General features: G+C 44.8%; 1 protein-coding gene across 2 annotated transcripts; it reads right to left on the reverse strand.

The window, feature by feature from the left end:
• Positions 1-522: 522 nt before the first annotated feature.
• NDUFS8 (NADH:ubiquinone oxidoreductase core subunit S8) lies at positions 523-26,080 on the reverse strand. Of its 2 annotated transcripts, none has more exons than XM_069980784.1 (7): positions 25,966-26,080; positions 24,580-24,633; positions 10,571-10,630; positions 8,392-8,481; positions 8,128-8,300; positions 7,243-7,371; positions 523-1,276 (listed from the first exon to the last, which is right to left on the reverse strand). In XM_069980784.1, exons 2-7 carry the CDS (start codon positions 24,620-24,622, stop codon positions 1,145-1,147), a joined length of 627 nt encoding a protein of 208 aa, XP_069836885.1. In that variant the 5' UTR covers positions 24,623-24,633; positions 25,966-26,080; the 3' UTR covers positions 523-1,144. The 2 variants fall into 2 exon arrangements, with proteins under 2 accessions (XP_069836885.1, XP_069836884.1); XM_069980783.1 differs by lacking the exon at positions 25,966-26,080 and adding an exon at positions 25,734-25,756.
• Positions 26,081-26,130: the final 50 nt, after the last annotated feature.

The raw sequence follows: 26,130 nt of genomic DNA on the forward strand, positions 1-26,130 counted from the left end.
ACAAAATCCGTTCTGTGGTTTTGCAGATCTCTTCCATTGAAGTGAATGGAGCTGAATCATACCACACACAACTTTGGGACAGGTGTGGTGCTGTTTTTTCAACAAAGTATCTGGGTTTGTTTTTTTTTGTTTTGTATGCTTTTTTACCTTTTCAATCCCAGATAACCCCTTTAAACAGGTTGTGCAGAGAAAAATAACTTTGTCCCCATCCACATGCTGTACCCGCGGATGTATTCAGAACAAGGAAGGAGGGCGGGGCCATATGGAGATCAGTGGGGGGTACGGAGGTTCGACCCCCCCCATTGATCTCTTACTTGTGGCCTATCGTGTGGGTAGGGGACAAGTTAATTTTCCCTGCACAACCGCTTTAAGTTCAAGGATTTGTAGAATATGACCTTTCAGCATAGCATGATTATACTAGTGAGCACTTGGCACCCACGTAGTGTTTCTTCTCTTACATAGCTCAGCTGCGATCCTGTACCTATGCAATTGTACTGACAATAATACGCAATAATATCTACCTAAATTCAAACAAAATCAGATTTATTAAGAACTACATTAATTTAGGAGAGGCACAAATATTCAATGCTGATGCCAGAAACCTACAAACTTTTACTCCAAGACTTCTCGACAGAATGACTGTAAAACCATTAAAGCTTTAAGGGTCTGTGGGGTTTAAGACATATCTAAGCCTATATCAATGTTCACTATAAAAAGGTGTCACACCATGTCATTTATACCAGTATCATTATATCAGTTTTCTGCAATGCATATTACTAACATACAGGCCAAATGCTCTATAGTGCACATACTGAAAAACAGCATATAGGAACGCCTCTGGTTTTAATAAACTGGGATTACAAGGGATCATTAAAGTCAGAAGCCACCCAGTGAATAACTCACTGGGTGGTAGGACAGCCTTTTAGGCAGCTTATTTATATATCTAATGGATGATTCTTTTGAGCGACATAAGTACATCACCAGATGGCAATGGGCAAGCTGGTGGTGGTCTTCATTCCTTTTCCTGGATTTGAAGTGGGTGCTCTGTAAAGTGACCAAACTGTGAGGCATGTACGTGAAGAACAGTTTCCCATGTGGAGAAATTCAAGAAGTCAGCTTTGAGTATCTGACAGGAGGAAAATGCTTAGCGATAGAGAAAGTCAGCCTGGATATTTGCACCAATTTCTGTCTCCCATTTGTCACCGTTGTTTAAGAGCTTTTCTTTGTTGTACAGGAGTTCCTCATGTGTTTCTGTGCTGAACTCAAAATTTGGACCCTGCAATAAAGAAGTGAAATTTAACAATGTCGGTTTTATAAAATGGAAGTTACGTAATGGGGCAAGAATTAATAATATTACTAGTAGTTTTATCTTGGCATTCCCACAACTAAACAAAAAAAAAATTCTGTGTAATCTTATGAATAGTAGAGAATCTGGTATGGTTTTAACACCTTAGTACACAGCGGATTTTGGCCTTGCGTTTTTTTTTGTTCTCACCTTCTAGAAACCCTAACTTTAATTTCCCATGTACAGGGTTATGTAAAGGGGGGGGGGGGGATTGTACTTTGTAATGACTCCTTGCAATCCATTCTAAAATGTAACCTATGATAAAACCTATCATTTATGGGATGAAATTGAAAAAAAAAAAAAAAAAACAACAACAACGTGATTTTACAAATTTAGCTCTGGTTTTGTTTTTACGTAAAACATGTAAACTACGTAATACACGTTACCGTAAAGTCAATATATTTTTACTACATAGGTCAGTCCAAATACAACAATACTCATGTTTACATAGCTTTTTTATATTTCAGATTTTTATTTTAACCCCTTCACGTCAGCCATCTGTATATATACGTTCCTATTGCACATGCCCCGTGCAGTAGGAATGTACATATACGTTCCGGCTTTGACGGGGCTTTGTGATGAGAACGGGATCGCTGCAGGGACAGCGATCCCGCTCTCATCTGTGTACAGCACCGGAGATAATGAGAATCAGCTGCGATCCCGCAGCTGACCCCCATTAACCCCTTAGTGACCGCCGGAACGGCGGTCACTAATGGGCCGGTGCCGCCGCTGTATTTCATCTCCCCCCACCGTGAATCCACGGTGGGGGGAGATGAAATAAGTAAAAATCAGACCCCAGATCAGCCCCCCTAGTGCCCCAGTCACTAACCCCCCCTCCCGCGGCGGCCATCGGATCCAAGATGGCCGCCGTGATCACTGTGAACAGACTAATGTCTGTTCACAGTGATCAAAAAAGAAAAATGAATGAAAGCCCCATGCTCTCCGCCACCGGAGGTAGCGGAGAGCATGGGGCAGTCATCGGGACCCCCCCTGTGGGGTCCCGGTACAAGCGATCAGCGGTATATACTATATACCGCTGATCGCTTGTGCCATGTGCTCCAGGCACTTTTTATCCCCTGTCACCATGAATGATTGGTGACAGGGGATAAAAAGTGATGTCCCCCCAACCCCCCTGTCACCCCCCCTTCCCCATATACTCACCGGATCCACGGAGCTCCTTCCTCTTCGGTGTCCTGTCTGGTTATGAAGTGCGCATGCGCTCCACAACCAGCCAAGCTCTGAAAATTTAAAGTGACAGAGACTAATTTGGTCTCTGTCACTGAACTATGATTACTGTGATAGAAAATATTACAGTAATCATAGTAATACAGTGAAAATGAATGTATAAAGTACAAAAAGTGACAAACATACAAAAAAATAAAACACACACTTTTTATTATAGTAATAATTACAGTTTACTCCCAAATTACCCCTAACCCCCCCCCAGATTACCCGTAACCACCGCAGGTTGCCCGTAACCACCGCACGTTGCCCGTAACCACCGCACGTTGCCCGTAACCACCCCAGGTTGTCCGTAACCACCCCAGGTTGTCCGTAATCACGTCAGATTGCACATAACCCCCCAGATTACCCGTAACCACCGCACGTTGCCCGTAACCACCGCACGTTGCCCGTAACCACCGCACGTTGCCCGTAACCACCGCACGTTGCCCGTAACCACCGCACGTTGCCCGTAACCACCGCACGTTGCCCGTAACCACCGCACGTTGCCAGTGACCCCCTCCAGATTGTCCGTAATCACCCCAGATTGCCTGTAACCACCCCAAATTACATGTAACCACCCCAGATTAGCTATAAGCACTTCACTCTATCCGTAACAATTCTAGATTGTCTGTAACCCCTCCAGGTTGCCCCTAACCACCGCAGGTTGGGCATAACCACCGCAGGTTGGGCATAACCACCCCAGATTGCCCGTAATCATGCCAGATTACATGTAACCCCCCAGATTGCACGCAACCACCGCAGGTTGCCTCTGACCACCGCACGTCGCCTCAGACTCAGACTGCCCGTAACCACCTCAGACTGCCCTTAACCACCTCAGACTGCCCTTAACCACCTCTAGATTACCCGGAACCACCCCACATTACCTGTAATCTAATTTTTTTTATTGTATTTTAGTAACTGCGCTATTCTAATAACTGTTACTAGCTGCGGTTTTGCTCCAGCAAATTGGCGCTCCTTCCCTTCTGAGCCCTGCTGTGTGCCCATACAGTGGTTTATGCCCACATATGGGGTACCGTTGTACTCAGGAGAACCTGCGTTACAGATTTTGGGGTACATTTTTTATCCTGTTCCTTGTGAAATTTAGAAATTTCAAACTAAACCAACATATTATTGGACAAATTCAAGTTTTTCATTTTTACTGGCCAATTTTGAATACTTTCCTCTAATACCTGTGGGGCCAAAATGCTCATCCTACCCCAAGATGAATTCTTTGAGGGGTGTACTTTCCGAAATGGGGTGACTTTTGGGGGGATTCTATTCTGTAGACACTACAGGGGCACTGCAAACGCACCTGGCGCTCAGAAACTTCTTCAGCAAAATCTGCATTGAAAAAGCTAATTGGCGCTCCTTCCCTTCTGAGCCCCGCTGTGTGCCCATGCAGTGGTTTATGCTCACATATGAGGTACCGTTGTACTCATGAGAACCTGCGTTACAAATTTTGGGGTACTTTTTTTCTCTTGTTCCTCGTGAAATTGAAAAATTTCAAACTAAAGGAACATATTATTGGAAAAAATTTGAATTTTTCATTTTTACTGTCTAATTTTGAATACTTTCCTCTAACACCTGTGGGGTCAAATTGCTCATCCTACCCCAAGATGAATTCTTTGAGGGGTGTACTTTCCAAAATGGGGTGACTTATGGGGTTTTTTCTCTCTGCTGACACTACAGGGGCACTGCAAATGCACCTGGCACTCGGAAACTTCTTCAGCAAAATCTGCAATGGAAAAGCTAATTGGCACTCCTTCCCTTCTGAGCCCCGCTGTGTGCCCATGCAGTGGTTTACGCCCACATATGGGGTACCGTAGTACTCAAGAGAACATGTGTTACAAATTTTGGGGTGCTTTTTCTCTCATGTTCCTTTTGAAAATGAGAAACTTTAATCTAAATGTATATATTATTGGAAAATTTTAATTTTTCATTTTTTTACAGCCTAATGGTGAATACTTTCCTCCAGCCCCTGTAGGGTTAAAATGTTCATTATACCCCTAGATTAATTCTTTAAGGTGTCTAGTTTCCAAAATGGGGTCACTTATGGGGGTTTCCAGTATACAAACCTCCTAAATCAACTTAAAGAACTGGTCCCTAAAAAAATCAGTTTTGGTAATTTGCTGATACATTTCTAACCCCCGTAACACCCTAAAAAAGTAAAATATGTTTATGAAATGAAGCCAGAATAAAGAGGACATATTGGTAATGTGACTTAGTAACTAATTTATGTAATACAACTTTCTTTTTTTAGAAGCAGAGAATTTCAAAGTTCATAAAATGCTAATTTTTTCAATTTTTCATATTTTGATGTTTTTCACAAAAAACACACAAAGTAGTGACCAAATTTTGCCACTAATATAAAGTGCCATATGTGACGAAAAAACAATCTCAGAATCGCTAGCATACGTTAAAGCATCACTGAGCTATAAGCGCATAAAGTGAGACAGGTCAGATTTTGAAAAATGAGCCTGGTCTTTTAGGTGCAAATAGGCTTGGTCTTGAAGGGGTTAAACAGTAAAACTTTATTCTTTAGAAATAATTATTCATAAAATGGCCCTATTGTGGACTTCTATAAGAGTTTTATTTTTCCACCTACTCATTTGGGGACTCATTTTTTTCCGCCAGCTTTTATTGGTACCATACTGATGTAGATGGGAATTTATGATCACCTATTATATATTTTTTTCTGATGTATAAAGTAAAAAAAAAAAAAATAAAATAAAATCAGCAATTCTTTTCATTTATGCTGTTCACTGTGCAGGAACAACATTGTTATATTTTAATAAATTGGACACAAGCACACGCTACATGAGGGGACCCAAGTTACTGAGAGCGGTTTAGAAACTGGTGGGGTGAAAGATAGGATAGATGTCTCCAGAGCGATTAGAAGATGGGTGAGGTGCAATGTAATCTGCCCAAGGAGTCCATGTCTTTGGTTTAGGTAGAGAACTTAAAATGGCATATTTTCTTCAGGCTCTGTAACCTTTTGGCGCCATAGGGAGAACGGCGGGACGGCCCGTTTGCTTCCAAAAAGTGGAGTGAGTGATTTTGCTGCTAAAAAGTTGTAGCTAGAGAGGTTTGTTAAATGGTTTGTGTGCGGTAGATAGGAGGTTAAGGTAGATTGAGCCAAGGTGAGGGGTGAGGAAAAGGTTCTGTCCACTAGGATATCTCCCAGTTTATATCCTGTTAACTGGGTTTGCAAGTTTAGACATTTCCATAAATGTCCAGTCCATCTAATCAAAGGCATTCTCAGCATCAGTAAAGATAGTACTGGATCAAGCGGTAAATGACCGGACCACCGCAATCACACCGCCGGAGGAGTTGTACTTACCTCTGTGCGGTCCAATTGGTGCTCTTCTAATAGAGTCTGCAACAGGCAGGTTCTATGTGAAGAGCGCCGAGGTCTCAGAGTTCTCCAGGACAGGACACAGTATTCTAGAATGTGGTCTCACTAGGGCTCTATGAAGCGGGATCACAATCTCACACTTTCTACTGGTTATACATCTAGCTATACAGCCCAGCATACTCCCCTTTCCCATTATACAATTCAAACAAATAAAAATAAATTTCAAAAAATAAACAAACATAAGCACAAAAAAATTACACCTCAAACAGTCCTGTAGGTGAAAAAATCAAATTGTTAAAAAAATAACAGTACAGTAATTTTAATTAGCAAAACAAAAGTTTTACCGTAAAAGCTATGAAAACATACATATTGTTGTGTTCAGAATGACATCTAGAAAAAACATATCATGTCAGTCTTACCATAAAGTGTAATACAGAGACATGGGAACCCCCAAAAGTTACAAAATTGTTGGGTCATGAAGGGCTTAATAGACAAGTAGGCTCTCGCAGTTTTAAGATTAAGGGCATGTTCACACTACGGAATCCCTGCAGATATGTTCCGGTGGATTCCGTCTTTGTTTCTCTCTCCATAGTTCTTGGAGAACTAATGAGGCTGTGGATAGTTTATGTCAGTTCTCAAGGTATAAAATGTGGGACAAAGTGTTATATAATGCTTTAGTTTTTTTTTTTCTTCTTGACAAACAAACCATAGGAGATGAATTCTTCCCTAATTAATGTTTTATTTGCTTTCTACACTATTGGTACAGGGACTGTGGAATCAGAGTTTTTTCTGAAGTAGCTAGTGAGCGAGTTTTGTATCTTTTGCTTACATTAGAGATCTGCTAGGAGGGCTTTATTAAAACGCCAGTTAAAAGATTTAGGGGGTAGCAACTGCATTTCTACCTTCACCACAACAGGTGCACAATCGGATACTTTTATGTGACCAATTTGGGCTTGTCAGAAAAGAGACTTAAATGCCACGATTGTGGCGTCTGAGGAGTTATACTGCCATTAACTGTGAGCTAACAGACGCTCCTCACCCTCAGCTACTGAGCTTGCTTCATAGTAAAGGCAGTTAAGGCAGGATGCGCTAAAGGACAGGTACCTGTACTGTAATGCTATGACATGCCGGGAAGGGGTTAAATTATATTCTCACCCTTCAACCTTTTCCTATGTTAACCTAATGTTTAGTTATAATAAATAAAATTCAATCAAGTTCAACTTTTTCTAAGCACACAAAGCTGATAAAAAAAAAGTTCCATACAGTGGAAGAATTCTTTTCTGATCCTTTCTGAATGATTGAATTATGAATTACCTACCTCAACTATAGCGTCCACAGGACATGCCTCCTGACAGAAGCCGCAGTAAATACACTTTGTCATGTCAATGTCGTATCTTGTAGTGCGACGGCTTCCATCCACACGTGGTTCAGCTTCAATGGTGATGGCCTTAGAGTGGACATACCTTTATTAATTAGGTAACAGATTAATGGGGCCACCCCAAGTTTATTTCAAACTATTTTAATAATTATAATGTTGTTGGACTGATCTATAAAGCCCTGTTTTGTAAAATGATGCCCCAATACCCAGTCATCATGTGCTGCCACACAGAACCAACCGACCCCCCCCCCCTCCCACATCCACAAGATGGCTGCCTATGGTTACGTCACTCTCCCCTGCACATGTTTCCAAAGTGACACAGTGGTCCCATACTCCTCCACAGTCATATTATGGACTGGGGAGACATTTGACCAGCACACAATGCCAATGAATTATTATAATGATTAAAATAGTTTAATATAAACATAAAAGGTAGCCAACTACTTAAAGAAATAAACCTATGCCTATACACCCCAATTTTGAACTGCCCTCAATGGTTAGAAGGAGCATGCACTTTTGTGGCTTGTATTTATTTATGCCTAACAATTACCTATGCTGGATTGATTTATTTTCCAACAACCACAGCTGTAAGTAGTATGGACAGGGCACTTAATCATGTTATGTTACACAATGGTGATCAAATGAGCACTCTCAAGGGGGTTATCCAGCATTAGAAAAACATGGCCACTTTCTTCCAGAGACAACTCAACTCTTGTCTCCAGCTCAGGTGGGGTTTGCACTTACTCTCCGTGCTGTCTCAAGAAGAAAGCGGACATTTTTTAGATCAATCTGTCAATTAAAGATTTAGCTTTTTTTTTTTTAAACCTGGGCCGGACAGATGGCTTCACAAAGTTTGCATGCAATACAACGTTCTTCTCCAGATGGGTATCTTCGTAATGCATGTTCACCACGAAACCGAGGGCTCAAGGGGCCTTTCTCAAAAGGGTAATTGATAGTAGCTGGTTCCCGAAACAAATAGCTTAAGGTCATTCCTAGACCTAAAAAGGAAAAGAAGGGTGAAAAGTGGAGACTAAAACTGCAAAACACAGTTCCTCAAGAATAGTGGATTATCCCTATGATACTGCACACCTCTAAACAGCTCTGTCCAAAGCAAGGTTTGGGCAGCCCGGTCAGTCACAGACTTCAAGGTTGTGTCTTCTTCTCTGGCATTTACATACTCTAATGGAAGAAAAAGAAAAATTTAAATGATCTTTATCACGGTTTCAACATATGTAGATATGCTATATCATGTACATATACAATGTTTACATAGAATCACTGACTTCTTTCTGCAATGTATGTTTTTATGTCCAAGCTCTTTACTTGCAAAAACAGCACCACCATCGTTCACAGTTATGCACAGTTATCAGCTGCACATTACCTGTTTAAAGAGTAGTAGTTCACAAAGAAAAAAAAACACACTCTTTCAAATCAACTGGTGCCAAAAAGTGCCAGAGATTTGTCATTTACTTCTATTAAAAAATCTCAAGTCTTCCAGTACTTATCAGCTTCAGGAAGTGGTGTATTCTTTCCAGTCTGACATTGTGCTCTCTGCTTCCACCTCTGTCCATGACAGGAACTGTCCAGAGTAACAAAAAAATCCCCATAGAAAACCTCTCCAGATGGGAAAGAATAGCACTTCCTGTAGGACATACAACAGCTGATAAGTACTGGAAGACTAGAGTCTTGAAGTAAATTACAAATTGCAGGGTTACAGGCCCCCTCTGGCCTGTTTGCAACTGAAAACTGCCTAATCAAGCAAGTAACACAATTTGCATAACACCCATTGACTTTAACAGGAGTTGGACAAATGGTGTAGCCCTGAGTGTTTTTGAATGAGGAATGAGGCCAAATAGAGTTTTCAAAATGATACTTGTTTAACCATGTTACCATGATGTAAAGCTGTAGCTCGGGCTACAGGGCTCTTAGGGCCCCAGCACATTATGAAATCATAACCACACACACAATAAAACATTTTAACCCCTGCAGTGCTATAAAAATAACATTACCACTAGAGATGAGCGAACCTCGAGCATGCTCGAGTCCATCCGAACCCGAACTTTCGGCATTTGATTAGCGGTGGCTGCTGAACTTGGATAAAGCCCCAAGGCTATCTGGAAAACATGTATATAGTCATTGGCTGTATCCATGTTTTCCAGACAACCTTAGAACTTTATCCAAGTTCAGCAGCCCCCGCTAATCAAATGCAGATCGTTTGGGTTCGGATGGACTCGAACCCGAATCCGGTTCGCTCATCTCTAATTACCACCATGTAACTGGAAACTTATACACAAACCCTTTAACCTGGCACAACGGCAACCTCAGTATCAGCTTACAACTTCAGCACCACTAGAGCATCTGTTTACATTGTGCCCCTTATTACAACCAACAGCCAGCCCCCTCCTCTGTACAGCCAGGACAGTGTGATGATCCCCTCCTCTGTACAGGACAGTGTGATGATCCCCCTCCTCTGTACAGTCAGGACAGTGTGATGATCCTCTCCACAGTACAGCAAGGACAGTATGATGACCGCCCTCCTCTGTACAGTGAGGATAGTGTGGGGATCCACCCTCCTCTGTACAGTGAGGATAGTGTGGGGATCCCCCTCCTCTGTACAGCCAGGACAGTGTGATGATCCCCTCCTCTGTACAGCAAGGAGAGTGTGATGATCCTCTCCTCTGTACAGCAAGGACAGTGTGATGATCCCCTCCTCTGTACAGCAAGGAGAGTGTGATGATCCTCTCCTCTGTACAGCAAGGACAGTGTGATGATCCCCCTCCTCTGTACTATGGCACCTGTAGGTCGCCAAGTCGCACAATATATCACAACAGCCCCTCCACCAACCTTCACTGCATCCACATATGGAGTGAGTGAGGGCTGGGGTTTATAAAGCGTTTCTGATCTCACTGCTGCATGGATGTTGGGAAAAAATACTTGTATTCTGAGGCACAGGGGACCCCTATCCCCACCCTAAGAAGCATCTTTATGGGTACAATGGGTTGTATTTCAGCCCCCTATTCTTGTCATCTGGGTCACATATAAGTAGTTCACTTGGATAATGACAGTGGCACAGACTTTACTCACCACCATGTGCAGCAGCCACCACCACCCTGCCCCCCCTAATTTCACTACTGCTTGATATTATGTATATCTCTATAATGTCACAGACAGATCATATAATGGCATATAATGTCCCCTTTCTCACTCTGTCCTCCCCCTTAAGATTTTGCAGCTCTTCAAGTATTAAAAAATTAGGTCAGTAACTTACTGAATGAATGCATCTGAGGTGCCAGGCTAAAAGGTCTAATAAGTGTCTGACATGAGGGACCTAGAATGTAAAGAGAAAAAAAAAAAGTTATAGAATTCCCACATTGATATCTACCCTGTCCATCAAAGGCTCCATGAGTCAGGTAAAATACATAGATACATTGACTTAAAGGCAAAAGCAAAATAAGCTCCAGGGATCGGAGTCCTATAAAAATAAACATGCTATACTCTGGTCCCCCGTGGTGTGACCATTAACTTTTCTCTGTGTACACAGGAGATGTGTGGCCGACAACAATAAATTTTACCATCACCGAAAAGATCCAATCAGCTGACGAGCAGGTGTTTGGTGGCTCGTCATCTGATCTTTGACACTTTTACAGCTGAATGACCGTTCCTAGGGATACTCATTAGGGATAATCAACCTGTGGCTGGCTAAACTGGCAGTTCCTATGGGGATGAAAAGGCACACAACTTAGAAATAGAGACCAGCAGAGAACCAAGTGAGTCAGCATGGGAGTCTGGAGGAGGTGAGTATAGTATGTTTTTAAACAACTTCCAGCCACAGAGAAAATTTTATTTTTTCCCTGAGAACCCTATAAAACAACACTGCCTCTTTCCTATAAATGTGCGACATTTGCAGAGCTACGTGATCTTAACCATTGTGTAACAGCTGCAGTGCACAAAATTGCTTTGCCCTGCAGCTGTAGCTTAATAGTTAAAGGGATTTGCAGTTTTACTTGTCCCCTATCCTCACTTACAGTAAGCTAATCATGACAGGTCTGCACAGTTCTTATTTTAAAGGGGAATTGGTCACGTCCCTGGAGGGCCTCATCCTGCTCCCAATGCTGGACCTAAGAGGCTGGGCTCTTCCCCATGCCTACTTTCTGGGTGTCAGGAGCAAGAATTAAAGAATGATACATTAAAAATGCCCCTCCCCTGGGGGTTGTCGGTTGAGGGGAGGGGGCTATACAATACTAAGGACATGACTAAGGACATCTTTTACACAATATTGGAAATATATCCATGTTTCTCTTTTGCTGTAGTTAGAGCCGTTTCTCCTTAATGTTAAAAGGGGTTTGTTGGGTCAGGGGACTTTTACTCTGAATCTCAGTTCTCATTCATCCCAAAAGTGTTAAAAGTAGGGCTCTGTGTGGGCCTGTCAAGATCTACCACACCAAACTACCCTAGCCATGCCTTTATGGACAGCGCTTTGTGGTTACTGGAACAGAAAAGCGATTACCATCACAACAATGGAAGCATACAAATGCCCAAAATGTCTATGTATGCCAAAGCATTAAGATTTCTCACCACTGGAGCTAAGGTGGTTTGGAAAACCCCTAAAAAACGGCGGAGAGGTTTGTCAGTCCAAAGCACACATTTCCAGGGTCTAGTGGCATTCCATTTCATGCTTGCCATTAATCTTATTTGCTTGGTGATGTAAGGCTTGTATGCAGTGACAGCAATGGGAACCATGGAGTGAAGCTCCCGATACAGTTTTTCTGCTGATTTTAAATTCAGAGGAAGCTTGGAACTCTGCAGTTAGCAAGTTGGTGCCTTTTATGCACTCAGCACTTTTTGACTTAGCTCTGTAACTTTACAACATCTCTGTTCCTAAACAGTTCAATCCTTCAATAATACCACTCACAGTAGATCTAAGAAGGCATACATTTCAGGAACGGAGATACTTTCTTGCAAAAACAGCTGCACCACAACAGTCCCCAGGTTGTGTGTGGTATTATCCAGCTTTGTTCACTTCAATGGAACCCAGCGGCAAAACCACACCCAAACTGAGGACAAAAGTGATGCTGTTTCTGGAAGCCTGGTCAACCCCTTTAAGAGCTGAGGACAAATATTTTTTTCTCTATGTACATATTTCTAAGGGAGTGGGTGAGCTTCTGTGAAATCACACATAAAATATTAAAACAAAAAAGAGTAACACTTTATATGGGATACAACAACAAAAAAGTGACTGGCAGCTCCATGTATGCATACTTCATGTTTATTATGATCTGCTCCACTTGTTGGGTGGCATGACCTGTGATGAAACATGGCAGCCATTTACAAGTTCATCAGTTAATTATTCCAAGCTGTAAGCAATTTCCTCTGTGTATTTATACTGTCTTACTGGAATAGGGCCATTAGCCAATAATACGCTTCTGTAATCGGGTAACACAATGCACAGGGACATTCTGACATGGACATTCCAAGGTTTCTTCATGATGGCAGAGCTGCTTGTATATATTGCAGAACTACTTGTAGCCTTATGTTACATCAGAAAATTAACTGACGGCACACAGAAATATAAAATAATATAAGATTGTCATAAGAAAAATACCGCAGGGCCCATTTAGTCTGCCCTTATATTATTTTCCCCATCACCATGAAAGCACTCCTGACAAGAGGGACTCTATTCCCAAGGTCAGTAAACCTGTAAAATAAAAAGGTAAAGCCATCCTCTCCAGACTCAGTGGTTTCCTGTCCCCAAATGAAGTCTGTTGGGTCCTGTAAAGAGGAGAAACAAGAAGCTGGAGCTCCTGCTAATCCTGGCCTGCCAATCTCCTGCTAAACCCTCCAGTAGAAAATGTAAGGGGGTCTCCTGAGACTCCATCAACCCATAATGTCAGTTAAAATAAAGGCACGTTTTTTGAAGATTTTTTAAGCCAAAGCCAGTAAAAGACTATAAAAAGAGAACAGATCATAAAGGAAAGACTGGGATCTATCCTCTTTTCAAATCCATTCCTGGCTTTGGCTTCAAAAATCTCTTTTTGTGAATGTACCATAAGGATAAAGCGTGTGTTCTCTGAGAGATAAGGCGCCACAAGAGCAGGCTGGCTGTGGCTTACCCATCCCCATCCCTACCATTCATGTGTATGGAGAGAATAGGAAAGATACCTGTTGAAGACTCCTTCAGTAACTGACGGTGTATGGCCACCTTAACCCTTTGGCGACCCTGGACATACCTGTACGTCCAAGGCCGTCTACGTGTGTTCAGAGCATGTAGCCCGGGACCGCAGCTATTAATGGGAACGGTCCGATTGCGGTGCCCGCTAATAAAGTAATCGGATGCAGCTGTCAAAGTTGACAGCTGTATCCGATTACTTGAATGCAGCCATCCCTGGTGTCTAGTGGGGTGGATCGCTCCTCCGGGATTTCCCATGTTATAAATAAATAAATAAACATGTTTGTAATCGCCCAAACTATTAATTTATCACATTCCTGATTTCGCACTGTAAATGGTGTAAGCGCAAAAAAAAAAACAAAGTGCAAAATTGCGCATTTTTGGTCGCATCAAATCCAGAAAAATTGTAATAAAAAGCGATCAAAAAGTTGCATATGTGCAATCAAGGTACCGATAGAAAGAACACATCATGGTGCAAAAAATGACACCTCCCACAGCCCCATAGACCAAAGGATAAAAGCGCTATAAGCCTGGGAATAGAGCGATTTTAAGGAACATATTTGTTAACAATGGTTTGATTTTTTTACAGGCAATCAAATACAATAAAAGTTATACATGTTACACATAACAAGTTAGTTTTACCCCAGGGCGAGCGGCGTAAAAACCCCAAATAAAAGAAATGCATTTTTTTTTTCTGGTTTTGCAGTGTCCTTTATGAAAAAATTCAGCCTGTCATTGCAAAGTACAATTAATGGCGCAAAAAAAAAAGGGCTCATGTGGGTTTCTGGGTGAAAAAATGCAAGTGTTATGGCCTATATTAATATTAGTATCGATATTTCAGCGCATTGTGCATCCCTAATATATACATATAAAAAAAACCTCCGGGGGGGGGGGGGGAAAGCACTGCACTGTGCATAATTGTCCAAACTATGAAATAGCAAAAAAATGTGTCAAGCTTGACAAAAAGGGGGGTTGTCTCCCTAAACATGGTGTGGACTGTAAGTCACTGGCATTAATTTGATCAAAGTGATGATGGATGGCTGCAGAGCACTTTGATGCAAGCGTGAAGGTTCAGCCAAAAGAGGATCTGCACTACTGGGTGTAATTATTCGTTTTCTCTGTTGGAAATCTTGCTATTCACATTGATACAGTGATGAAGAAAGTGCAAAGACTATTGTGTCCATGTGGATAATTGTATGTGCAGCAAGACACGACACAGCGATCCCAATTTACGGACAATTGTACCTCATGTGCGCTTTACTTTGGTATCTGATCAAAATTTTGGATGGAAAAAATGGGCAATATCTGCAGTTTGTATGTTTTCCCCATGTTTGTGAGAGTTTTTTCCGGGTACTTTTTTTCCTCCCACGCCAAAAACATACAGATTGACGTATATAGTTTGCAAGCACTAATGGGGACAAGGACTAAATGGACAATATCTTTGTAAAATGCTGCAAAATCAGTTGGTAAATATTAATATACTATTAAAGTTATAGGCACAGCAGGGAAAATTTAAGCTCTGTTGATGGAAAAATGAAAGAACTACGTTTTTTAAAAAATGGTGAAAGAAATTTGGCATTGTCCCTGGTTTCCCTACTGGGAGTATTATGCCCTATTCACACAATCCACATGATGGAGCACACCGAAAGGGATTGAGGGGAGTTCGATCACTGGGGTGCTCTAAAGTCTTAGCTGAATAGAGCTGTGGGCCCCAGTGGTTGGACCCCCCGCAACCTTTTAGGGTCGTATTAGACGGCTCGATCACTATAGTAAATGAGGGCCGAACTGCTAGATCGGCACTCGATTACTGAGCCTGTTACACAGCTCGATTATTGTGCAGCAAGAGCTGCATGAACATTGTTGACAATGTGTGTGCAGGCCTTGCTTTAAATGAAGTTCGCACACTACCTATCCACGCTTCCCATTGTTCTTTTTTGCTCCTGTCCACAGCCTCCGATGCATCTTCAGGGCATGTCTGTGAAGTGACAGGTGGTCTTGTCCCAGCCAGTGATTGGCTGAGTGGCCTGTCACTTCACAGACACTCTGAAGTTGTATCAGCGGCTGTGGGGAGAAGCAAAGAGAACACCAGGGAGCGTGGAGAGACAATTTATGAACAATACTATTTTATTTACAGATTCATCAGCTGTTGGGCGTGCATCACTATTACACAGCAATGATTTTAGGTCAGGACCTAAAGATGCAATAAGCCGATGATTGTTGTCTTTATTACACGGGGCGATGATCTGCCGAATCAGCCCGATTCGACAGATTAACATTCCGTGCAATAGAGCCATTAGTTATGCCCAATACTGTGGATAGGTCATTACTACGAAGACACAACAATCACTGGGCTTAGTACTCATTCAAGAGTCTCCATTGTTACCCTGCCCGCTAAAAAAATTTAAATATGCAGAAAAAAAAAAAAAAAAAAAAGAGGTCCGTGGAACCTCCCTTACAAGTCTCAAAACATGGGAATAGCCAGATATCTCTCCAGTAAGAAACCTGTTGCTAAGGGGAACCTCCTAGAGAGACAATCACCAAACCACCCTGATTTGTAGTCCACTCAGTTGAAACACAAATTAGGACAAAAATAGGGAAATACCAGGGTGGCCCCTTTTACGTAAAAGTCTAACTCAGTTGTGAGTATTGCGACATGACAAGGAAAATACATAAACCAGGCATCTATCCACAGCCAGTTGGTATTTCCCTTGTCATGTCATAATACTCGCAACAGAGTTAGATTTTGATGTAAAGGGGGCCACTCTGGTATTTCTCTATTTGTCTCCCAATGCTTGCAACCAAGTGGGCTTAAGAGGCTACGTATCAGGGTAGTTTGGTAATTTCCTTACTGGGAGGCACCCCTTAGCAACAGGTTTCCTTACCAGGAGGGATATCTGGCTCTTCCAGTGTTTTGAGACTCATAACTAAAGGAGCATTTACACAGACAGATTTATCTGACAGATTTTGGAAGCCAAACCCAGGAATGGATTTGAAAAGAGGAGAAATCTCAATCTTTCCTTTATGACCTGTTCCCTGTTTATAGTCTGTTCCTGGCTTTGGCTTCAAAGATCTGATAGATAAATCTTTCTGTGTAAACACACCATAAGGGTCCATTTACACAGAAAGATTATCTGACAAAGATTTGAAGCCAAAGCCAGAAATGGATTTGAAAAGATGAGAAATCTCAGGCTTTCCTTTATGACCTGATCTCTGTTTATAGTCTGTTTCTGGCTTTGGCATCAAATCTTTGGCAGATAATCTGTCAGATAATCTTTCTGTGTAAATGGACTCTAATGGCACGTTTACACAGACAGATTTATCTGACAGATCTTTGAAGCCAAATCCAGTAGCAGACTATAAACAGGGATCAGGTCATAAAGGAAAGACTATGATCTATCCTCTTTTAAAATCCATTCCTGGCTTTGGCTTCCAAAATCTGTCAGATAAATCTTTGTGTAAATGCACACTAATGGTGCGTTTACACAGGCAGATTTATCTGACAGATTTTTTAAGCCAAAGCGAGGCACAGACCATAAACAGGGAACGGGTCATAAAGGAAAGACAGATTTCTCCTCTTTTCAAATCCATTCCTGGTTTTGGCTTCCAAAATCAGTCAGAAAAATCTGCCTGTGTAAATGCACCATAAGGCTACAAACCCACTTGGCGGGTCTGCAGCGAGTCCCCTCGCTGCGTATTTGCAGCGAGACTCGCTGCAGATCCCGGGCCTATACTTTTAATGGCAGACAAACACGCAGCAGGGATGTACATCCCTGCTGCGAGTTTGTCTGCAGCCCACCCCATTAACCCCGCCGAAGCTGACACTTCACCTGATCCCGGCACGCTCCCCCCCCCAATGCCCCCCCGCAGCACCGATCGCACGCCCCCCCCCCCCAATCGCCCCCCTGCAGCCCCAGCCGCACAATTGCCCCCCCCCCCGGCAGCACCGATCGCCCCCCTGCAGCCCCCATGGGGGGGGGGGGGGGCGATCGGGCGGCCGGGGCTGCAGGGGCTGCAGGGGGCGATCGGGGGGGCGTGTGAGCGATCGGTGCTGCGGGGGGGCGATTGGGGGGCCGGGGCTGCGGGAGGTGTTAAAGGGGCTGCGGGTGGCTGGCTGGAGCATATACTTCACCTGTTCCCCTCTCCGGCTTGCTGAAGACATCGGGAACCGCCGGAGCCGGGATCAGGTGAAGTATCAGCTCCGGCAGCCGGGGGGTTAATGGGGTGGGCTGCAGACAAACTCGCAGAAGGGATGTACATCCCTGCTGCGTGTTTGTCTGCCATTAAAAGTATAGGCCCGGGATCTGCAGCGAGTCTCGCTGCAAATACGCAGCGAGGGGACTCGCTGCAGACCCGCCAAGTGGGTTTGTAGCCTAATGCTGTGTTTACACTGACAGATTTTGGAAGCCAAAGCCAGGAATGGATTTGAAAAGAGTATAGATCATAGTCTTTCCTTTATGACCTGATCCCTGTTTATAGTCTGTTCCTGGTTTGGGCTTCAAAAATCTGTCAGATAAATCTGTCTGTGTAAACGCACCATAAGGCTCTACGGATCCCTTTTTATGCATAGCTATTAAGTACTCCAGATAATAAACAGATCCTTTGTGGGCCAGCACTGCTGGAGAAAACTAAATAAATACCCACAAGAAACATACTGTACCCAGAAATCATATAATCAAAAGAGAAATTTTATTAGTCATACAATAAAATCATGGAATAAATCAGAATAGCTGATTGCAACAGAACGCATGGAAAAAGTGCATATGTAAAAGTGCCACAATACTAAAAAATCTTGCAACAATGCAGAGAATGTATAATAAATTGTTGGGTATCTTGACACAGTAGCTTAATCTATCTATAAACACAGTAGGGCTCTCAATACAATAGCCAACATGTGTCACAAAGTTAATACCATGGAGTACACTACTGATGAAGCAATACCTAAAGTGCTAGTTCGCACTCTGCCCATGCAATGCGCCCCGACATGCGTTTTGGCAACACGCCTTTCTCGTCCCCTCGAGAAAGGCGTGTTGCCGAAACGCGTGTCGGGGCGCATCGCATGCATTATGCTTCTGCAGAAGTTTAATTTTTTTTTACCTCTACCCGGAGTTCCCCTTTAAACCTGCATCAGCTGGTTGTGACAATGTGATGCTCAGTGACAGGGTCCAATTCTGTGTCCTATTGTACAGTACAATTGGATGCACGCTCTTGTACAATCTTGTGACTGGTCACTTGACACTTGGGGGGTATTTGTTTTTACGCCATTCGCTCTGGGGTAAAACTGACTTGTTACATATGTTCCTCAAGTCGATACGATTACAACGATATGTAACATGCATAACTTTTCTTTTATGTGATGGCTTGTAAAAAATTCAACCCATTCTTAACATAAATATGTTCCTTAAAATCGCTCTATGCCCATGCTTATAGCACTTTTATCCTTTGGTCTATGGGGCTGTGTGAGGTGTAATTTTTAGCGCCATGATGTGTTTTTTCTATCGGTACCTTGTTTGCGCATATGCAACTTTTTGATTGCTTTTTATTACAATTTTTCTGGATTTGATGCGACCAAAAATGTGAAATCTTCCACTTTGGGATTTTTTTTTATGCTTACTCAGTATACTGTGCGAGAGTTAAGGAATGTGATAAATTAATAATTTGGGCGATTACGCACGCAGCGATACCAAACATGGTTATTTTATCTTTTTATTTATAACATGGGAAAAGGGGGGTGATTCAAACTTATTAGGGGAGGGGGCTTTTTATTAATACCACTTTATTTATTTATTTTACACATATACTAGAAGCCCCCCTGGGGGACTTCTAGTATATGCACACTGATCTCTCATTGAGATCGATGAGATAGGCACTCGAATGCTTCCGGCTGCTGCAGCCGAAAACAACTGAGTGCCGAGCTGGGATCAACGCCATTACGGCGCAGACCCCTGCAGGTAATGGATGTGTGGATCGCTCCTCCGGGACGATGTCCCGTGGGGGGCGATCCACCCCACTAGACCACCAGGTATGAAAGACAGCAAGCAATCAAATGCAGCTGTCAACTTTGACAGCTGCATCTGATTGCTTGATTAGCAGGCACGGCGATCAGACTGTGCCCGCTTATAGCCGCAGTCCCGGGCTACATGCCGCACCTGGGACAGCGGCAGTTCAGAGCAGTTCAGCCGCTCTCTGAAGTCCCCAAGGCGACCACAGGGCGTAAGTATATATACGCCCTGTGTTGTTAAGGGGTTATACACGGATTTGGCATAAAATTTTTCTTTTAATAGTATTATACTATATTTAATTGACACTGAAGTTAATAGGAAAAAAAAAGATAAACACAAGAAATGTCATTACTTTGACAACCACAGTATGGTGCCATATGACACTGCAGTGAACAAGACTTGCTTAGCTTGCTCTTTTTGTTTTGAAATCAACAGCTCTGAATTTTCAGGTCTTGAGTCAGGCCTTATGTTAAGGGGGAACGCCAGGTAGAGGTTAAAAAAAAAATGAAACTTTTGCAGAAGCATAACGCATTACTTAACTGTCTATCCCGGTTTTGAAACTACCAAAAATCCATTTGTTTGGGGGGGTTTTGCTCTGTTTTGTGTTTGTGTTCTTCCCGGTTTGGCATTTTCCAGAATGCAATGCTTTCAATCATGTGATTGTCACATTTTCCAATCTAAGGGCCCTTAAAACTAAGGAATTTGTGCTGAATTGTGAACGCTTGCCCGAACGCTTGAAGTTCTGCCTGCCCCATTGATTGAATAGGACATCTTATGCACACTCAGCCGTCAGCCCAAAGAACTGACATGTCATTTCTTTGCATATTACATGGCTCAATATTCAGTTAGCAGTTGCCCTCTCCAAGGAAAAAACGCGGCCAGTGATTGGCTGAGTGGCCTGTTAGTTCAGAGATCCACTCTGAAGCTACAGGGGCGGGTACGGGAAGCGAGCAGAGGGCAGGAGACCAGGGACCGTGAAGAGAAATGTATACGGACGGGCATCGCTATTACACACAGCGACAGCGAATGATTTTAGGACAGGAGCAAAAGACACGATCAGCGGATGATCACTGTCATCGGCTGATCATTGTCTCTATTACATAGATCAATAATCAGCCAATTATCACACGTGTAAATGACAAGAATTAACAGTGGTACCTTAGTTCGCAAACTTAAGTGGTTTAGGAAGGCAGTTTAAGAAACAAGCGGTGTCTTCCCATAGGAAATAATGTAAATGTGTTTCATCGGTTCCAGTAGCCAACAATAATTACCTACAGTAGGGCTGGGCGATATCCTGCAAAAATACCGATACCGTCACTGGCGTTCGTTAACCGACTTCAACTTAGCCAGGACGGTAATTGCGGTATTTTTGTATTTTTATGTCCCCCCCAGCGCACCTGTCTGCCCTCTCAGAGGCCCCGTCCTGCCGCACCTGTCCCGTCCATGACTGTGCCGGTCCCCCCTCCCGGGCCAGTCCCATCCGAGTGCCCCCCCACGCCCTGTGTGTGGTATCCTGCCTGCTGCAGCACATCCATTCCTCCTATGTTACAGCCCTGTACTGTAACTGAGGGGACTACAGTCCTACACCCCTGTCCGCCCCCCCCCCCTGTACAGTCATACACCCCTGTCCGCCCCCCACGTAAAGTCATACACCCCTGTCCGCCCCCACGTAAAGTCATACACCCCTGTCCGCCCCCCACGTACAGTCATACACCCCTGTCCGCCCCCCCTGCACAGTCATACACCCCTGTCCGCCCCCCCCTGCACAGTCATACACCCCTGTCCGCCCCCCCCTGCACAGTCATACACCCCTGTCCGCCCCCCCCTGCACAGTCATACACCCCTGTCCCCCCCCCCCCCCCCCCTCCGTACAGTCATACACCACTGTCCGCCCCCCCTCCGTACAGTCATACACCCCTGTCCGCCCCCCCCCCTGTACAGTCATACACCCCTGTCCCCCCCCCCTGTACAGTCATACACCCCTCTCCGCCGCCCCACGTAAAGTCATACACCCCTGTCCGCCCCCACGTACAGTCATACACCCCTGTCCGCCCCCCACTTAGTCATACACCCCTGTCCGCCCCCCCTGCACAGTCATACACCCCTGTCCGCCCCCCCCCCCTGCACAGTCATACACCCCTGCCCCCCCCCCCCCCCCCCGTACAGTCATACACCACTGTCCGCCCCCCCTCCGTACAGTCATACACCACTGCCGCCCCCCCGTACAGTCATACACCGCTGTCGCCCCCCCCCCCATACGGTCATACACCCCTGTCCACCCCCCCATACGGTCATACACCCCTATCCACCCCCCCATACGGTCATACACCCCTATCCCCCCCCCCATACGGTCATACACCCCTATCCACCCCCCCATACGGTCATACACCCCTATCCACCCCCCCTGTACGGTCATACACCCCTATCCACCCCCCCTGTACGGTCATACACCCCTGTCCACCCCCCCTGTACGGTCATACACCCCTATCCACCCCCCCTGTACGGTCATACACCCCTGTCCACCCCCCCATACGGTCATACACCCCTGTCCACCCCCCCCATACGGTCATACACCCCTGCCCCCCCCCCCCCCCCATACAGTCATACACCCCTGTCCACCCCCCCCCATACAGTCATACACCCCTGTCCCCCCCCCCCCATACAGTCATACACCCCTGTCCGCCCCCCCCTGCACAGTCATACACCCCTGTCCGCCCCCCCCCTCCGTACAGTCATACACCACTGTCCGCCCCCCCTCCGTACAGTCATACACCCCTGTCCCCCCCCCCCCCTGTACAGTCATACACCCCTGTCCCCCCCCCCTGTACAGTCATACACCCCTGTCCGCCCCCCACGTAAAGTCATACACCCCTGTCCGCCCCCACGTACAGTCATACACCCCTGTCCGCCCCCCACTTAGTCATACACCCCTGTCCGCCCCCCCTGCACAGTCATACACCCCTGTCCCCCCCCCCCCCCCTGCACAGTCATACACCCCTGTCCCCCCCCCCCCGTACAGTCATACACCACTGTCCGCCCCCCCTCCGTACAGTCATACACCACTGCCGCCCCCCCGTACAGTCATACACCGCTGTCGCCCCCCCCCCCCATACGGTCATACACCCCTATCCACCCCCCCATACGGTCATACACCCCTATCCACCCCCCCATACGGTCATACACCCCTATCCACCCCCCCATACGGTCATACACCCCTATCCACCCCCCCTGTACGGTCATACACCCCTGTCCACCCCCCCTGTACGGTCATACACCCCTGTCCACCCCCCCATACGGTCATACACCCCTGTCCACCCCCCCCCCATACAGTCATACACCCCTGTCCACCCCCCCCCATACAGTCATACACCCCTGTCCACCCCCCCCCATACAGTCATACACCCCTGTCCACCCCCCCATACAGTCATACACCCCTGTCCACCCCCCCCGTACAATCATACACCCCTGTCCACCCCCCCGTACAGTCATACACCGCTGTCCGCCCCCCCTGTACAGTCATACACCCCTATCCGCCCCTCCCCTTATGTGCCCCCTGTAGTCATACATCCCTATCCCTATGTACTCCCATGTATAGTTCTGTATTCACTATGTACCTCCTGTATAGTAATACACCCCGATCCACTCCCCCACCCCCATATAGTCATACACTTCTATCCCTATGTACCTCCTGTATAGTAATGCACCCCAATCCATCCCCCCATATAGTCATATACACCTATCCACCCCACCCCCCATATGGTTATACACATGTATTCCTATATGACCCCGTGTATACACATCCTGTAGAGGCTGTATACCTGTATATACACATCCAGGTCTCTGCTGAGCCCCCCTAATAATGACAAATAGTAATAATGGTAACAGACTAACCATGGGTTGCTGTTCAGTTCTTTTTTACTTTTTCTAATCAAAATAGCGCCAGTTTGGCATGGCAAGTGGGTGTGGTTTGCTAAAAGGGGCGTGTCATAATTATCGTTAAATTATCGTTACCGCAGCTACATGTGCGATAAACCGTGATATTGATTTAGGCCAATATCACCCAGCCCTAACCTACAGTATCATTTATTACATTGAAAAGTGTCCAGTTTAATCACTACAGAACAATAAAGAGCAGCACTATATACTGTACAGGACACTCAAGAAAACAAGCAATTGTAGTAAAATAGTCACCAACTCCTTACCCATCCTTTTCTGTGTAGTGCCCCCCATCCCAGCACTGTAACGGATGGCAGATGGTGGTACACTGACTGTACTACTACTGTACAGTATATGCACTCCAGCAGTCTTATACAGTGCTGTACTGTTTGTAAAGCCTCACCAGTGCTAAACTCACCAGGTACAACCCACCATCCACGCTCACAAAAACGTTCAGATACAGAGCAAAGTTTGAATTCTGAATTACTTCCAGGTAAATCTTGTTTGAATACTGCGGTATTACTGTACTTCAAGACTGGGTGCCTGAAAAGTGTTTGAGAACCGAGCAAGAGTTTGAGAACCAAAGAAGTTTCCTTGGAAACACTGTTTGAGTTCCGAGAAGTTTGAGAACCAAGGTACTACTACACCTACTTTCTGTCACTGAAGTCAGAAGGTATCAGAGGAGGTCCTTGAGTAAAGACTCCCACCAATCACAAAAAAAGAGCCCACAGTAATGTACAAAGAACCAGGATCGTAACTAGCCCCATAGCAAACTTTTGATAGGGCCCCCCTGACTGACTACTAAAGGTCAAGTGTAGTCATAATTACATAACTGCAAGTTCTTGTCAGGAGTGCCTGCAGTTAAAGGGACATTTTCAAAACCCGGGGGGCCATCTGGGGCACCAGGTGCTGCAAATGATGACGGCTCAGTGGCCCCCAGTGTGTTGCAGGAGCAGGCCATGGGGCCCCCTGATGTGGCTGGCCCCATAGCAACTGATATGGCTGCTATAGAGGTATGCCCCTGCAAAGAACCATAACTTGGCTAAACCTTATGATACAAAAATCTGCAAGTTATTCTGATAGCTCTCAAGCTGTCAATCACAGTTGCAGCTTGCAAGTTATCACAAAGATAAAGCTGCTGCACAGTTAAGACACCCAGTGACATTGAAACCATACCTGTTCGTTTGGCAGCATTGTAGATGAGACGAGCTCCCAACATGCTTATGTGCACTGCAGAAATAGAAGTTAATAACATAATGCAAATGCAGATATTATAATACAATACATTACTATAATGATGGTAGAATACATATGTACCTTTAAAGCAAAGGTAACACTGGGTGCATCGCTTTGTGTTTTTTGCAAGAATAGACCAACGCTGGCACATGCCTGTCCCACAATCCTTTTTTTGAACTGCCCCCTGATTCCTGCGCATGGCAATGGTCTATTCCCAAGCACTAGCCCAGCCCAGCCCAGCGTAACAATCTCTCCATCAAAGAGGAGAGCCTCTTTGATGAAGCTCTATTGATTCTAATGGAGCTGTGTCACAGAGGGGAGGGGGTGTCGTCACACTGGGGGCCAGCGGGCCCGCCCCCAGTGCTTCATGGTAAGGAATAGAGTGGCACCATGCAGGGGAACCGGGTGGCGGTTCAAAAGAATGACGCCACCGGCATCCCTGCGCCAGCGTCGGTCTGTTCGTGTAAAAAAAAAAAAAAAAAAAAAAAAAAACACAAAGCAAGGTACCTAAGTGGTACATTTGCTTTAAAATTAAATTCTCACCAGATGTAAGTAACAACCCATCCAATTCACACAGGAAAAGAAATCAAACCAATGTCTATAAATTGATACCACAATGCCCAGGTCAAATTTTGCACTTTAGCACATGTTCACACAGTGTTTAAACAGCCCTATTTTACTGTGAATTGTGCAACTCGCTGTAAAACAATATTTTACCATGATTTTGGCAGAACTGCAGAAAAAATAATGATATTTTATTACACAATTCAAAGAAAAATAGTGTTATCGCTAATTAACACTAATTAGACGCTATGTGTGAACATTAGCCTTAACGTGGCTCATTATGCTGATGAGCAGAGATGAGTCCAAAGCTCATAGAAAATCACTGCACTAATTTCCTATGGACGGTGGATTTATCTCTGCTCATTGGCATAATGACAATCCGCATTGGATATCCCTTCACATCTGAAGGACATTGCCAATGGCACTCTTCAAGTCAGGACTCAGGAGTAAGCAAACAGCACGAGTGCCCGGCAGCAGAGGGATGTCACCTGCACAGGTCACGCCTGACGGGATTCCCCACATAAACTTACTAATAGAGACATCCACACTAAATCTGGTGCGTCTGTGTAAGATGACCGGCCGCGCATGCACAGTAGCCAATCTCTTTGCGTTCCACAATTCATGACTCTGAATTGTGTGTAGGAGAGCGCAGAGACCGCGACCAGGAGACCCTACAACAAGCCGGCAGCTCCCCCGGGTCCCGCACCCTTTGGGTATCGAGCAATAAGCGCTTCTACCTCATTCATTCCCCTCTACACTCACCTGACAGCTGCCGCTGACCTTGCCGTATACAAGCGTGTGTGCTATCAGGACTGCAGCTATTGGTTGGTGCTGCTGTCACTCTAGTGCACAACCGGGGTTCAACCACAGTGTTCCGGTATTGTCATTAGCAAATCCTAACCACGCGTTATCCGAATGGGCTGCAGA

Source organism: Dendropsophus ebraccatus, chromosome 8 (assembly GCF_027789765.1).
Source record: "Dendropsophus ebraccatus isolate aDenEbr1 chromosome 8, aDenEbr1.pat, whole genome shotgun sequence".
Lineage (NCBI taxonomy): Eukaryota > Metazoa > Chordata > Amphibia > Anura > Hylidae > Dendropsophus > Dendropsophus ebraccatus.